The sequence below is a fragment of the Myxine glutinosa genome, chromosome 8 (genome assembly GCF_964187855.1).
Source record: "Myxine glutinosa chromosome 8, kmMyxGlut1.1, whole genome shotgun sequence".
Classification (NCBI taxonomy): Eukaryota; Metazoa; Chordata; class Myxini; order Myxiniformes; family Myxinidae; genus Myxine; species Myxine glutinosa.
This window is the reverse complement of record NC_136268.1, coordinates 15,916,945-15,932,642: the sequence shown is the minus strand read 5'-3', so window position 1 is coordinate 15,932,642 and position 15,698 is coordinate 15,916,945. Positions and strand designations below refer to the sequence as shown.

At 41.9% G+C, this 15,698-nt stretch overlaps 1 protein-coding gene across 4 annotated transcripts in view; it reads left to right on the top strand.

The window, feature by feature from the left end:
* The window catches only part of EXT2 (exostosin glycosyltransferase 2), a 300,617-nt gene that overhangs the window by 21,711 nt on the left and 263,208 nt on the right, over positions 1-15,698 (top strand). For all 4 annotated transcript variants that reach the window (XM_068123895.2, XM_068123894.2, XM_068123892.2 and 1 more), the window contains exon 4: positions 14,578-14,694. In XM_068123895.2, coding sequence (XP_067979996.1) covers positions 14,578-14,694 — 117 coding nt within the window. The remainder of the gene's footprint in view (positions 1-14,577; positions 14,695-15,698) is intronic.

The window sequence follows — 15,698 nt, the reverse complement described above, 5'->3', positions numbered from 1 at the left end:
AAGTCAGAAATATATATATATAAAAATATATAAATATATATAAATATATATAAATATAAATATAAATATAAATATATAAATATAAATATATATTATATAAAATAATATATTATAAAATATATTATATTTATATTATATATATTATTATAATATATATAATATATATATATTATATATATTATTATATATATATTATTATATATATAATAATATATATATTATTATTATATAATATATATATATATATATATAATATATAATATAATAATATATATATAATATTAATATATATATATATATAATATATAATTATATAATAATATATAATATATATATACATATATATATATAATATATATTATTATATATATTATTATATATATATAATATATATTATTATATATATATATAATATATATATATTATATATATTATTATATATATTATATATATATATATATATTATATATATATTATATATATTAAAATAATAATATATTATATAAAAAATATATAAAATATTATATAATTTTATAAAATATATAAAAAATATAAATATATATAAAAAAAATATATAAATATATAAATATAAAAATATATAAAAATAATAAAATAAAAATTATAAATAATAAAAAAATAACAAAATAATAAAAAGTCAGAAATATGGCAATACCACGTACAGAATTTGTTTTAAGTGTGTTAGACTATATGTCGGCTGGAAGTCCTACACCGGAATTGCTCTCGGCACCCTTTAAAAAATATTGGATATGCCCACACTCCTTTCTAAAAGTTATTAAAATTCAGAGAACGACAGCATTGGTTTGTCTTACTTATAATGTTAGCTCTTATATGCAGTGTTGGCTTGTAATATGCATTGCCATACCACTTTTAATATCACCACACAGCTCTTTTTCACGGCAACGGCTGAGTTTTTGACAAAACAAATATCACCTGTATGTAATAATAAGACTAAATATGTGTAGTAAATTTTTTTTTAGCAGGTTTAGAATATATCACCCCATATCGCGAATGTACATGTTTATCTAATCCAACACACTTAGACACAAAATGGCGTCCAAATTTGAGTTGACACAACTCTCTATATACAGGGACTCTAATCCAAGCCAAGTGGGCAAGTGGGCTTTGATCCAAGTGGGCTTTCGGTCTGAATACTGAATCCAACAAGATTCTAACAACTCGGTCTGAATACTTACGTCAATGTGATATTTCAGTTTTTTCTTGAAAATAAATATGCAAAACTTTCTAAAATCCTGTTTTCTCTTTGTCATTATGGGGTATTGAGTGTAGATTGATGAGGAGAAAAATGAATTTAAACGATTTCAGCATAAGGCTGCAACATAACGAAATGTTAAAAAATGGAAGGGGTCTGAATACTTTCTGAATGCACTGTATCATGAGAAATGACAGAATATCACGCTGCTCAAATCGTCCACTTTTTTGAAACACCCTGCATATGTAGATGTTTTAATTTGCTGGTTCTCGGCGAAGTCTGATGGTCGAACACTTAATTTAATGAAAGCAATATACAATTGAATTTATTTAGCTTTTTTTATTTTTATACCAGAACTTTTTTATTTTGGGAATTTTTTATAATATCGGAACTTTGTTTTTATATCGGGCCTTTCTTATATATCGGACCTTTTTTATATTGGAACTTTTTAAATATCAGACCTTTTTTATATCGGACCTTTTTTATTGGACAGTTTTATTCTTGGACCCCGCTCGGACCTTTTTTTATATCGGACCTTTTATAATACTGGACCTTTTTTTTTCTACCAGACCTTTTAAAAATATTGGACCTTTTAAAATATCTGACCTTTTTATATCGGACCTTTTTTTTTTACCGGACTTTTTTATTCTTGGATTCCGCTCGGACCTTTTTTTAATATCGGACCTTTTTTTTTTTTTGTAATATCGGACCTTTTTTAAAATAATGTCATAATATCAGACCTTTAAAAAAAAAAATATCGGACATTTTTTATATCGGACCTTTTTTTATATTGGACCTTTTTTACATCGGTTTTTACATGGTGGGAGGTGGAGGAAAGGGGAGGAAAGGGGAGGAGAGGAGACAAGACAGAGGCTAGACGGGAGAGACTGGAGAGACGAGAGAGAGGAGAGAGAGGTGAGAGAGGTGAGAGAGGTGAGAGAGGTGAGAGAGGAGAGAGAGGTGAGAGAGGTGAGAAAGGTGAGAAAGGTGAGAGACAGAGACAGACAGACAGACAGACAGACAGACATAGACACAGAGATCCTTTAAAAAAAAAAAAAAATTCTGACTTTATATTACAACAAGTACAAAAAGTTTTAATTAAAACAAAAGCCGCGTCGATGTTACACAATGCCTAGATGCAGCTGTGCCTATAACATCGATGTTATAGGCACAGGACATTCCTATTGATTCGATTACTTGATGTTATTTTTGTGCAAAGTGAAAATATATCTCGGCAATTTCCTGTGTGTGGCGACGAATTTTTAATATATCTCGGCATTTTCCCATCTGTTATTTCAGGCGGTGTATGACTGACCATCCCGCGATTTAAAAAAAATATATCTCGGCAATTTCCCGTGTGTGGCGACACGTGAACGAAGCTATCTATGCTCCTCTCTCCACATTATTGTGACGACGTATAAATTAAATATTTCATCGTGACGATTGTCATCAAATGGACGAATTTTTAATATATCTCGGCATTTTCCCGTCTGTTATTTCGGGCGGTGTATGACTGACCATGCCGCGATTTAAACAAAATATATATATCTCGGCATTTTCCCGTCTCTTATTTCGGGCGGTGTATGACTGACCATGCCGCGATTTAAAAAATATATATCAATGGACTTGAAGTTACAGGCCTTTGAGAATTCATTTCGTTCTATAAAGGGCAACTTTCATCGGATTTTCTTACCGTTTTTTTTCAACCGAGTCTAAAACTATGTTAGCGACTGTGAAAAATGAAATGATATATCGAATTTGATTTGAAATAAAACTGTGTGAGAGAGGAAGACACCACGGGCCTACAAAACAGGCCTCAAAGCTATGCGAGTTAATAAAATGGTGGATATTTGTTTATATGAAGGCTCTCCCAGAATGGGTGGAGCTATGGTTCCCAGAATGGGTGGAGCTTTGAGGTTTTGTCTTCTCTGCAAGAACAAGAAGAACAAGAAGAAGAAGAACAACAACAACAGCAGAGGGCACTCTATGAGCAGCGTCTGCGACGCGGCTAAAAATATAAAAATACATGTTTGCCAGTCGGTGAAGATAATATTCAATACAAGCACAATAATCGAAAAAGCACAACAACAAACAACAACATGCATTTTAAGGTCATTTTCCCTGCTAGAGCGGGGGTTAGCCTTGCGGTCCCCATGACAATCTTCTCCATTTTGCCCTATTTTCTGCATCTCTCCTTGTTAACCCCCTTGCCCGCATTTCTTCTTCCACCATCTTTAGCCAAGTCTTTCTCGGTCTTCCCCGTCCTCTACTTCCTTCTACATTCATTTCCATCACTCTTCTCAACCAGTCACTTTCATCCTTCCTCAACACATGACCAAACCATCTCAACCTGTTCCTCTTCACAGCATCAATCACAGGCTCTATTCCCATCATCTTTCACAATTCATCATTTGTCTTCCTCTCTCTCAACGATACTCCACACATCCACCGAACCATTCGCATTTCCGCCCTTTCCAGCCTTCGTTGCTGCTCTACATTCATGACCCATGTCTCGCTCCCATAAATCATAACACTTCTCACACATGCAGCATACACCTTTCCCTTCAGCTTCAACGACACTCCCCTCCTCATCAGCACGCCACTCAGTTCCCGAAACTTCTTCCATGCACATCTCACTCCAGCAACCGTTGCCGAGTCTGATCCACCTTCTCCATTCAGCATGTCTCCGAGGTAGCAAAATGTTTTCACACCTTCCAGCTTCACGCCATCTCCAAGATCCAACTCAACATTTCCTCCATCTGCAGCTCCCTCTGTGCACACCTTACATTTGAATGTAGCTGCCACACTGGTTAATGACCATCTCAGACCACTACATTTTTGATGAACCCACTCAGCACACATTGTACATTGAATGGAGTTCACTCCGACACCCTTCCTGCACACAGCACATGGCCACTTCCCAGTTTCTTCCACCTCACCACATGCTTTACCACTTGCCATCACCTTCGTCTTTCCTATATTCACCTTCAGACCTTTTGTCTCCATACATTCCTTCCACTTGTTCATCTTTTCCTTCAGTCCATCCATACTTTCCGCAATCAACACCAGATCATCTGCATACAACAACTCCCATGGTAAACCCTCCTTTACGTTCTGAGCCAGCACCTCCATCACAGCTACAAATAGTAGGGGACTTAGTACCGACCCCTGATGCACTCCCACCTTCACCTCAAACTCGCCACTGTTCCCGTGCTTCGTCCTTACAGCTGTGCGCGCTCTTTTGTACATTGCCGTCACTACTCTGATCAACCATTCCTCCACTTCTAACTTCCTCAATGCCCATGTCAATACTTCGCGTGGACCACTATCGAATGCTTTCTCCAGATCAACAAACCCAAGAAACAACTTCTTCCTCTTCTCCATGTACTTCTCCTGCAACTGCCTCACAATAAAGAGCGCGTCTGTCATTCCTCTTCCTGGCATAAATCTAAACTGCATTTCGTCGATCTTCACCTTCTTCCTTATCCTCCTCTCCAACACGCTTTCCAATACCTTCATTCCATGCTCCAATAACTTTATCGCTCGGTACGAGTCACACTCCAGCGGGTCACCTTTCCCCTTGTGTAGAGGGACGAGGGTACTCAGTTCCCAATCCACTGTAATGCGGCCTTCTTTCACCACCAGATTACAGATCTCTGTCATTCTCTTCACACCCCAAGTCCAACTTCCTGCTGCCTTCAACATATCTCCCACAACTCCCATCGGCCCTCCCGCTTTTCTACTATTCATTGCTTTTATCGCTTCCTCAACTTCCTTCTCAGTTATCTTCTCTGCCGGTCCTAAAACTGGGTTACTCTCTATGTTGCCATTCCATTCATTCTCTGTATTCAACAGCATTTCCATATATCTTTTCCATCTTCCTTTAATTCCATCTGGATCCACAACGATTTGTCCCACTTCATCCTTCAAGCAACTCACCCCCATCACATCACACCTCTCTTTCGCTATCTGCTTTGCAATCCTGAATACTGCTCTCTGACCCTCTTCCGAATCCAAGCGTTCTCCGAACATTTTCCTACATGCCTCCTGCGCCTTTGCTACCTCTTTCTTTGCAGCCTTCTTGGCTGCCTTATTACTTTCATGCTCTGCTTTTTCTGCTCCCGTACCCTTCGCCTTCTGCCACTCCTTGAACTTCTTCCTCTTCTCATCAATCCTCTTTCCAACTTCATCATCCCACCACCATGTTTCCGAGTGCCTCGGTGGTCCTTTTGTCCATCCACATACCTCACCAACGGCTCCCAACAACAGACTATCTTTCATTGACATCCAACCACGTTCAAGCTCAACCACATCATCCTCTACCCTACTCAGCCTCTCTTTTAATGCCTCCCTTACTGTCACCTCTTTCAACCTCCACACCTTCATTCTCGGCTGGTACTTCACCCGCCGAGCTCTCCTCGCACCTTTCACCCTTATGTTGCAGACAACCAAGTGGTGCTGTGAAACAGCCTCATCCCCCGGGATCACCTTTGTGTCCCGGAGGTGCCCCCTATCTCGCCTACACACCATCGGGTAGTCAACGGTTGTCGTCGACCCACTTGACGTGTATGTAACAATCTTATTATCCTCTTTCTGGAACTGAGTATTACAAATCAACAAATCAGCTCCATCAGCAAACTCCAAAATCCTTTCACCTTCTCCATTTCTCACACCATATCCGTAACCCCCATGAACTCCCTCAAAACCGTCCATACTCCTTCCCACATGTCCATTTAGGTCTCCTCCTACCACAACAACTCCCTCATCTTTCACGTTTTCCATCAGCTTCTCTATCGCACACCAGAACTTGTCCTTCTCTTCATCGCTCCGACCAACCTGCGGAGAGCATATCCCGAGATGATGTTCACCAAGAGCTTTCCAATCATCATTTTCACCATCATCAACCTGTCACTCACTCTCGTCACACTCACCACACTCTACAAACTCCTCAGAAAACAGGACACCAACACCATTCACGCCCTCTGGGCACCCTTGCCACACAAACTTGTATTTCTGTCCCTGCCTACCCTTCACCATTCTCAATGGTAGCACAGAACAGACAGGTAGCACGAAAAAGCACAGAAAAGAAAAAAGAAAATAACAGGAAAGGAAAGTAATTTAAAACCGTAAAATGAAATAAAAAGAAAAACGAAAAACTGACTCCACACTAATTCATTTCAAACGAACCGACAAATATATTATTAATTCTTTCTCATGCACCATGCAGATCCCATCAAAACACCAAATGTTCATAAACTCATCAAACCTTTTCTTTCTTTCAGAAAAAACAAAATTCAAGTTTGAATCTTGCAGATATCAAGGCATTCAAAAAGAACATGATATTGCATTGCCCAATCAGTTTTTCTTTCCTCGATAAATAAATTGCCATTTTCGCCGTGGCTACTAAAAACAAAAACAACATATGTACATGTTCTTTCATATCGTTTAAACCAAAAATAAACGATCGCAGAGAGAAAGTGATATTCATTTTTCCAGAAATGCAATTAAGCCCTTGAAATAAAGGCACAAGCCTTGCACAATCAACGTACGCATGGAACACATCCTCTGTGCAAACACAGAACGGGCAACACGTAGATGTGGGCGCGAAATGACTCACTAATTTATTAGACGGGATGATCCAGTGTATCAATCACCACTGGAGGTCACCTGTCCTTTTTCTTAACAGCTTACTGCACATTATTCCCATGCAGGCTCAGATGGGAGTCGTTCCAGCATTAGCCATTTCCACCTGGCCACTCCATTTAATGGTGAGTTCCCAAGCAGAACTGTAGTACATAAACGATACAGGTCTTTACTACTACATTTCTGAAAAATGTTTTGTCCTTCACTAATTTGGAGTAAGTCTCTGTGACTAAGCTGTACAAATAAACCAGGAAATCGCCAGTCATTGGATGTCACCAAAACTTCCTGGGTCCATCTTAGTCGAAGTTGAAAGCATTTTTTTTTTACTATTTCGTTTAGGACTCTTCCAATTATTCTATTTGACCATATTCCAGTCATATCAGCTATCTCCTGCACCGCTTTCCACCCCCAACCAGAATCATGGTGGAGGTCCAACACTTTGATTATGCCTGCTGTAATAAAGTGTTGATAAAAGTCTCTGCTTCTTGGAATTGCAGGAAAAAGCAGGTTGTAAAAAAGTGGTTCTTCCACAAACATGTTTGTAGCATAGGTTTCCTGCTGGCGACTAATCGAAAGGCTTTGCCAGGCATTCAGAAGGCTCTGACAGAATGATGGTAGATGAGATGTGTCAACATGTTGGAGTTGAATTAAGAAAAGTTCAAGGCTGTATCCGAGCCCGCTTGTTTTTCACAACATGTGATAGGGCAGAATTCGGCTTGGCAGTCGTTCTTTGTACATCAACTGCTGTATGGTGCACAGCCGAAAAGCCATGATACGACTTTTTATGTCGATCAGTCCTTGGCCACCTTCAGACAAGGGGCTACATATAACATTTGGTCGTAACCAATGGTGACCACTCCAAAAAAAATCCACCAGTAGCCTCTGCACTGCCTTTAGTAGTGCCTCCGGCAGCTGAAGGCAGATAAACCTATGCCACAGAGAAGAAGCCACCAAATTATTAACCTCAAGAACTCTGCCTTTGTAGGAAAGGTGGGGCAGAGCTCGTTTCCACAGTCCCAATCTTATTTTTTAACGTGTCCAACAATCCCGTCCCAATTTTTGAGGACGTAATGTGGAGATCCCAGGAAAACCCCAAGGTATTTGATTCCGTCTTCCACCCATTTTAACTTTGTTGGTAAATGCACAGGTGGTACCAGCACTGTTCCAGGTGGATTGTTCTTGAGACAGGGAATCCATAAGGCTTTACTCTTGTCCCAGTTACACTTCAAAGAAGAAGTGAGGCAAAAAAGATTTAAACATTTAACAAGTGCAGGGAGATCATTCCCATTCTTAACAACCACACAGACATCATCTGCATAAGCCGATACAACTACCTAACGACTCCAAGGGGATACAGTCACTCCTGAAATATTCATCCTAAATAAAATTAGTAGTGATTCCGTTATCAAGGAGAATAACAACCCAGAAACCGGACATCCTTGTCTCACCCCTCTTTGAACCTGTACCGGAGAACTGAGTTCGTTATTTATTTTAAACTAGCCGAAAGCACCCGGCATTGCCCGGGTTCTTTTTGAATGAATTTACTACTATAATTCAGCTCGGCTTTTCATTGCGAAATTGGCCCAGCCCAGCCGAGGCGGCCTCGACCGGCCTCGCCACCTAGCCTATAACCTTCCCGGGGCCCGTCCCGACATTTTTAGTTCTTTTTCAATGAATTTACTACTATAATTAAGCTTTTACTCGCGGCCGTAGAAGATTGACTACGATAATTCAGCTCAGCTTTTAATTGCGAAATGGGCCCAGCCCGGCCGAAGCAGCCTTGACTGGCCTCGCCACATACCCTACAACCTTCCCGGCGCCCATCCTGAAAATTTTAGTTCTTTTTGAATGAATTTACTACTATAATTCAGCTTTTACTCGCGGCCGTAAAAGATTGACTGCTATAATTCAGCTCAGCTTTTAATTGCGAAATGGGCCCAGCCCGGCCGAGGTGGCATCGACCGTCCTCGTCACCTAGCCGATAACATTCCCGGGGCCCTTCCCGACATTTTTTGTTTTGGAGGTTTCCTCCTATCTTTCACCTTTCAGGAGATTAGCGCGTGCAGGCAAACATGGTTTGGTTCGCAAACTTTGGTTTTATTCAAAGCTTTATCCTGGTGTGTACCCTGGTTAGAATAGGTACACCGTATCCCTGCGTGTCGAAAGAGGCGACAAAGAGGATTGGCGTCAGGAAGGGCATCCGGCCATAAAAACATTGCCTCAAAAAGAGAACCATGACAATTACAACTACATATGGGCAGGGTACAGCCCGAAGTGGAGATCGGTTTCTGAGGTTTGGGACATGGAATGTAGGGACAATGACAGGGAGATCAGGAGAAGTGGTGGAAGTATTGGTCAGAAGAAGAGTGGACATATGTTGTGTGCAAGAGACGAGATTGAAGGGAAGTGGTGTGAGAATGGTGAAGGGTAGGCAGGGACAGAAATACAAGTTTGTGTGGCAAGGGTGCCCGGAGGGTGTGAATGGTGTTGGTGTCCTGTTTTCTGAGGAGTTTGTAGACAGTGTGGTGAGTGTGACTAGAGTGAGTGATAGGTTGATGATGGTGAAAATGATGATTGGAAAGCTCTTGGTGAACGTCATCTCGGGATATGCTCCGCAGGTTGGTTGGAGCGATGAAGAGAAGGACAAGTTCTGGTGTGCGATAGAGAAGCTGATGGAAAACGTGAAAGATGAGGGAGTTGTTGTGGTAGGAGGAGACCTAAATGGACATGTGGGAAGGAGTATGGACGGTTTTGAGGGAGTTCATGGGGGTTAAGGATATGGTGTGAGAAATGGAGAAGGTGAAAGGATTTTGGAGTTTGCTGATGGAGCTGATTTGTTGATTTGTAACACTCAGTTCCAGAAAGGGGATAATAAGCTTGTTACATACACGTCAGGTGGGTCGACGACAACCGTTGACTACCTGATGGTGCGTAGGCGAGATAGGGGGCACCTCCGGGACACAAAGGTGATCCCGGGGGAGGAGGCTGTTTTACAGCACCACTTGGTTGTCTGCGACATAAGGGTGAAAGGTGTGAGGAGAGCTCGGCGGGTGAAGACCCAACCGAGAATGAAGGTGTGGAGGTTGAAACAGGTGACAGTAAGGGAGGCATTAAAAGAGAGGCTGAGTAGGGTAGAGGATGATGTGGTTGAGCTTGAACGTGGTTGGATGTCAATGAAATATAGTCTGTTGAGAGCCGTTGGTGAGGTATGTGGATGGACAAAAGGACCACCGAGGCACTCGGAAACATGGTGGTGGGATGATGAAGTGGGAAAGAGGATTGACGAGAAGAGGAAGAAGTTCAAGGAGTGGCAGAAGGCGAAGGGTACGGGAGCAGAAAAAACAGAGCATGAAAGTTATAAGGCAGCCAGGAAGGCTGCAAAGAAAGAGGTAGCAAAGGCGCAGGAGGCATGTAGGAAAATGTTCGGAGAACGCTTGGATTCGGAAGAGGGTCAGAGAGCGGTATTCAGGATTGCAAAGCAGATAGCGAAAGAGAGGTGTGATGTGATGGGGGTGAGTTGCTTGAAGGATGAAGTGGGACAAATCGTTGTGGACCCAGATGGAATTAAACGAAGATGGAAAAGATATATGGAAATGCTGTTGAATACAGAGAATGAATGGGATGGCAACATAGAGAGTAACCCAGTTTTAGGACCGGCAGAGAAGATAACAGAAGGAAGTTGAGGAAGCGATAAAAGCAATGAAGAGTAGAAAAGCGGGAGGGCCGACGGGAGTTGTGGGAGATATGTTGCAGGCAGCAGGAAGTTGGGGTGTGAAGAGAATGACAGAGATCTGTAATCTGGTGGTGAAAGAAGGCCGCATTCCAGTGGATTGGGAACTGAGTACCCTCGTCCCTCTCTACAAGGGGAAAGGTGACCCTCTGGAGTGTGGCTCGTACCGAGCGATAAAGTTATTGGACCATGGAATGAAGGTATTGGAAAGGGTGTTGGAGAGGAGGATAAGGAAGAAGGTGAAGATCGACGAAATGCAGTTTGGATTTATGCCAGGAAGAGGAACGACAGACGCGCTCTTTATTGTGAGGCAGTTGCAGGAGAAGTACATGGAGAAGAGGAAGAAGTTGTTTCTTGGGTTTGTTGATCTGGAGAAAGCATTCGATAGGGTTCCACGCGAAGTATTGACATGGGCATTGAGGATGTTAGGAGTGGAGGAATGGTTGATCAGAGTAGTGATGGCAATGTACAAAAGAGCGCGCACAGCTGTAAGGACGAAGGACGGGAACAGTGGTGAGTTTGAGGTGAAGGTGGGAGTGCATCAGGGGTCGGTACTAAGTCCACTACTATTTGTAGCTGTGGTGGAGGTGCTGGCTCAGAACGTAAAGGAGGGTTTACCGTGGGAGTTGTTGTATGCAGATGATCTGGTGTTGATTGCGGAAAGTATGGATGGACTGAAGGAAAAGATGAACAAGTGGAAGGAATGTATGGAGACAAAAGGTCTGAAGGTGAATATAGGAAAGACGAAGGTGATGGCAAGTGGTAAAGCATGTGGTGAGGTGGAAAGAACTGGGAAGTGGCCGTGCGCTGTGTGCAGGAAGGGTGTCGGAGTGAACTCCATTCAATGTACAATGTGCGCTGAGTGGGTTCATCAAAAATGTCGTGGTCTGAGAGGGTCATTAACCAGTGTGGCAGCTACATTCAAATGTAAGGTGTGCACAGAGGGAGCTGCAGATGGAGGAAATGTTGAGTTGGATCTTGGAGACGGCGTGAAGCTGGAAGGTGTGAAAACATTTTGCTACCTCGGAGACATGCTGAATGGAGAAGGTGGATCAGACACGGCAACGGTTGCTCGAGTGAGATGTGCATGGAAGAAGTTTCGGGAACTGAGTGGCGTGCTGATGAGGAGGGGAGTGTCGTTGAAGCTGAAGGGAAAGGTGTATGCTGCATGTGTGAGAAGTGTTATGATTTATGGGAGCGAGACATGGGTCATGAATGTAGAGCAGCAACGGAGGGTGGAAATGCGAATCGTTCGGTCGATGTGCGGAGTATCGTTGAGAGAGAGGAAGACAAATGATGAATTGCGAAAGATGATGGGAATAGAGCCTGTGATTGATGCTGTGAAGAGGAACAGGTTGAGATGGTTTGGTCATGTGTTGAGGAAGGATGAAAGTGACTGGTTGAGAAGAGTGATGGAAATGAATGTGGAAGGAAGTAGAGGACGGGGAAGACCGAGAAAGACTTGGCTAAAGATGGTGGAAGAAGAAATGCGGGCAAGGGGGTTAACGAGGAGAGATGCAGAAAATAGGGCAAAATGGAGAAGATTGTCATGGGGACCGCAAGGCTAACCCCCACTCTAGCAGGGAAAATGGCCTTAAAATGCATGTTGTTGTTGTTGTTGTTTGTAGACAAACAAACAAACAAACAAGCAATAACTTTATTTTATATATATATCGAAGAAGATAAACTAAATATATTGTTGTACAACAAAGTCACGTAGGCCCTAAAGTTAGCACCAAAGCCACATGCTTCCAGCACACGATGCAAAAAACATGATCCACACTATCAAAAGCCCTTTCCAAATCAAGGAATGTTATCCCAAAATATTTTTCCAAGCAATCACACTCCATTAAATCCCTGATCAAAAAAATATTATCATCAATAGATCTGTTTGGGATGCAGTAATTCTGATCAGGGTGGACTAGATCACCGATTACAGTCGTAAACCGACTGGCCAACACTTTTGACAATATTTTGTAGTCCGTACATAATAACGAGACCGGCTGCCAATTCTTTATCTGCCGTAGATCTCCAGTCTTTGGAATCGGTGACACCACCGCTCTTCTAAAGCTTAGTGGTAGTTATGCAAGCACCAAGGATGATTCCAGGACATTCAATAATTCAGGGCCCAAAAGGTCCCAAAAAGCCAAGAAAAATTCTGCCGGTAGGCCGTCAATCCGAGGAGCTTTCCACGAGTCCATTTCAGCTTGGGCCTGTGTTAGCTCAGGCAACGTAATTGGTGAATCCAGGCCCAGGCGCTGAGGCTCAGTTGGGGATGAAAGGTGAGAAGTTAAAAATTCCATGGTTTGCTCACAAACATTTTGTTTTGCAGAAACTTTTGAAAAAAAATTCTCTAATGCATAACCTTCCATCTCCAGGGTTGGCGACCATGTTTCCCCTAAAGTCTAGTACAGTGAAAAACTTTTTGGGAGACTTGTTTACAAAATCCATTTGAAAGAAAGATTTACTCGGGGTGTCAAACTCGGGGTGACAAATCAGAAACAGCTCTGCCCGGGTCACATATATCAGTCTACGCAGTCCCCATTTTGATTCCAGCCAAGTCCGAATATTTGCTGGAATGTTCTATTGTAGAGTCACCTTTACTCTGGTACCCGGGACATTCAACAGGAGCTGAAGTCTTGGCTTCACACTCCTGCGGGGAGATGTTCACTGGTTCAGTTGGCATACATTCTATAAGTATGTCCATTAATCTTTGCATGCAAAACTACATTTAGCTTTTGCTCATTTTCGGGCATATCATGTAAACGACCATTTTAAAAGTCATCGTGTGTCGAAATTCACCCCTTTCCGAGTGTATCGGCACCATTGTCAATTTTGACACGATCATACCGAACTTGCTCAATTGAGCACACAAGTCCTCACCTTTAACAAAGGGAGGGACATTAGACACATTAACCTTCACCGCAGGTGTATCTAATGGCGAAACCACAAGAAACAGGTCGGGCTCTATGAGAAGGCCTTGCTCCACAACGGAGGTCACCATGTGCACCTCCGATACAAACACAATCTTCTTGTTCATTTGAGAGGTTGCACGGATATTATGTGAGCCGACGCTCTTTCCGATTGCTAGAAGCACTTGCTCCATCTTTACCTCACTCGGAGGGTCGCACACCAGCCCATGCTTGCGAGTGAGCGACTCGTACATGCTATTCCTCAAACAATCGTTTGCCATAGCGAACGTAAATTAAAAAAATAAAAAGTGAGAAATAAACAAAAGGATACCAACCACAAGCAACACCGGCAAGTGGAGGTAAAACCAAAACTAATGGACTAAGTCCAAGAAACGTTGAGAGCAGTGAAACACCCCTGGAGTAGGAAAACACGGCAAAATGGAGGCCAGGCCTCAAACCCGGAGGTTCGAAAAGAGGCAACCGAACACCACCTACCATGTGCGCTCTCGTGTCAACAATGAAAGGACACACAGAGGAAATTTTACAAGCCTAAATAAGGACACAAGGGAGCGAAATGAGGAATAGGAAAAACAACCAACACGACAGAGAACTCACTGCCTCCATGATGCCACACCCACGCCAAACTCATCAACGACCAGCAAGGGGAGAGAGAGAGAGAGGCAGAGGCAGTGGCAGAGGCAGTGGCATAGACGGTTTTTTTGTTTTTGTTTTTTGTTATTTGTTTTTTTGGCCTTTTATAGGTATAGATCAACAATTCTGCTTAACTTTACCTTTTCAATCGTATAACTTCATCATCTCTATAATATAACTTCATATTGAGCTTTGTGTTATGTAGCATGTTCTGCACTCCTCCACAAACCATTTTCCCACACAGTTATAATAAAATACTCAAAAATCTTTTTTTCATGTTGAGTTACAGTTTCTCTTCACACATCATAGGTGAAGGAAGGAAAGTATTCGAGCAAAAGGTCAATTTTATGTCGTTCTTGTTTCCGAAACTACATTTCTTCATGTGATTGTAATAATTGATCTTTCTTTAGGGCATTTGTCGCCGGTGGTGGATTTTCTACATGGACTTACCGCCCAGGCTTTGACATCAGCATTCCAGTGTTTAGCCCATTCTCAGAGGAAGTGGACCTACCCCATAGGCCTCCTGGGTGAGCTGATTTCATGAACGGCATTGAATGTATGAAAATCATCATGTTACACTCAACCATGTTGAAAGGCATGTGTGAGTATTTATTGCAGTCGTGAATACCCTCAGCATGTTTAATACGGCTTCCTTATGCACCATGTTATTTGCTTGATTTTGTGTTATGAGCTGAAATAATTGTATCAGTTCAGGGTTCAGGCGAATGTATGTTTCATCCCACAAATCCAAATCAATTTGATCATATTTTCCCTTTAATTAAAGAAATTGAGCTCAGAATTATAAAAGTTGGAAATTTCTCCAGATTGATGCAATGGTTACTGTTTGCTTTTTTAAGCCGGTTGGTAAGCCGTTATTTTTTTGTGCCTTGCATCACACCATATTTCAAATACAGTACTGTTGTATTGGAAATACTGTTAAGTACATTTTTATTTGTGGTAACTAAAGATGTCCTGATTACAGAAGAAAAGAGTGACACATTATTACTGTTCGCCAATATTAAGAGTTCACCTATGTGGCAATGTGAAGCATCGATGCTTGGCGGCTTGATTTGGACCATGATGGGCACCAACAACCATGCAGAAAAACAATTATTTGACTTTACAGAGAATTTTAATAGGCAGGCCCTCAATTTGAATTAACAAGGCCTCGCCAACAATCAGAAACTGCAATATATTGTTACGGAACCGGGTTTCAAGGATACCACGAGGGGGTTCCACGGTGTCGGTACACTAACCCCAAAGCAAAGAACGGATTTAGAGTCACCGCTCACGCTTGAATACCTTTCTGTTGCCCTTAAAAGCCTGGACAGTGGGAGTTCTGCAACCATCACCATTCGTAATGCACAACAAAACTCTTTTGCAGATGGATTGTCTCTGAATAACACTTCTCACACGTGCAGCATACACCTTTCCCTCCAGCTTCAACGACACTCCCCTCCTCGTCAGCACACCACTCAGTTACCGAAACTTTTTCCATGCACATCTCACTCGAGCAACCGTTGCCGAGTCT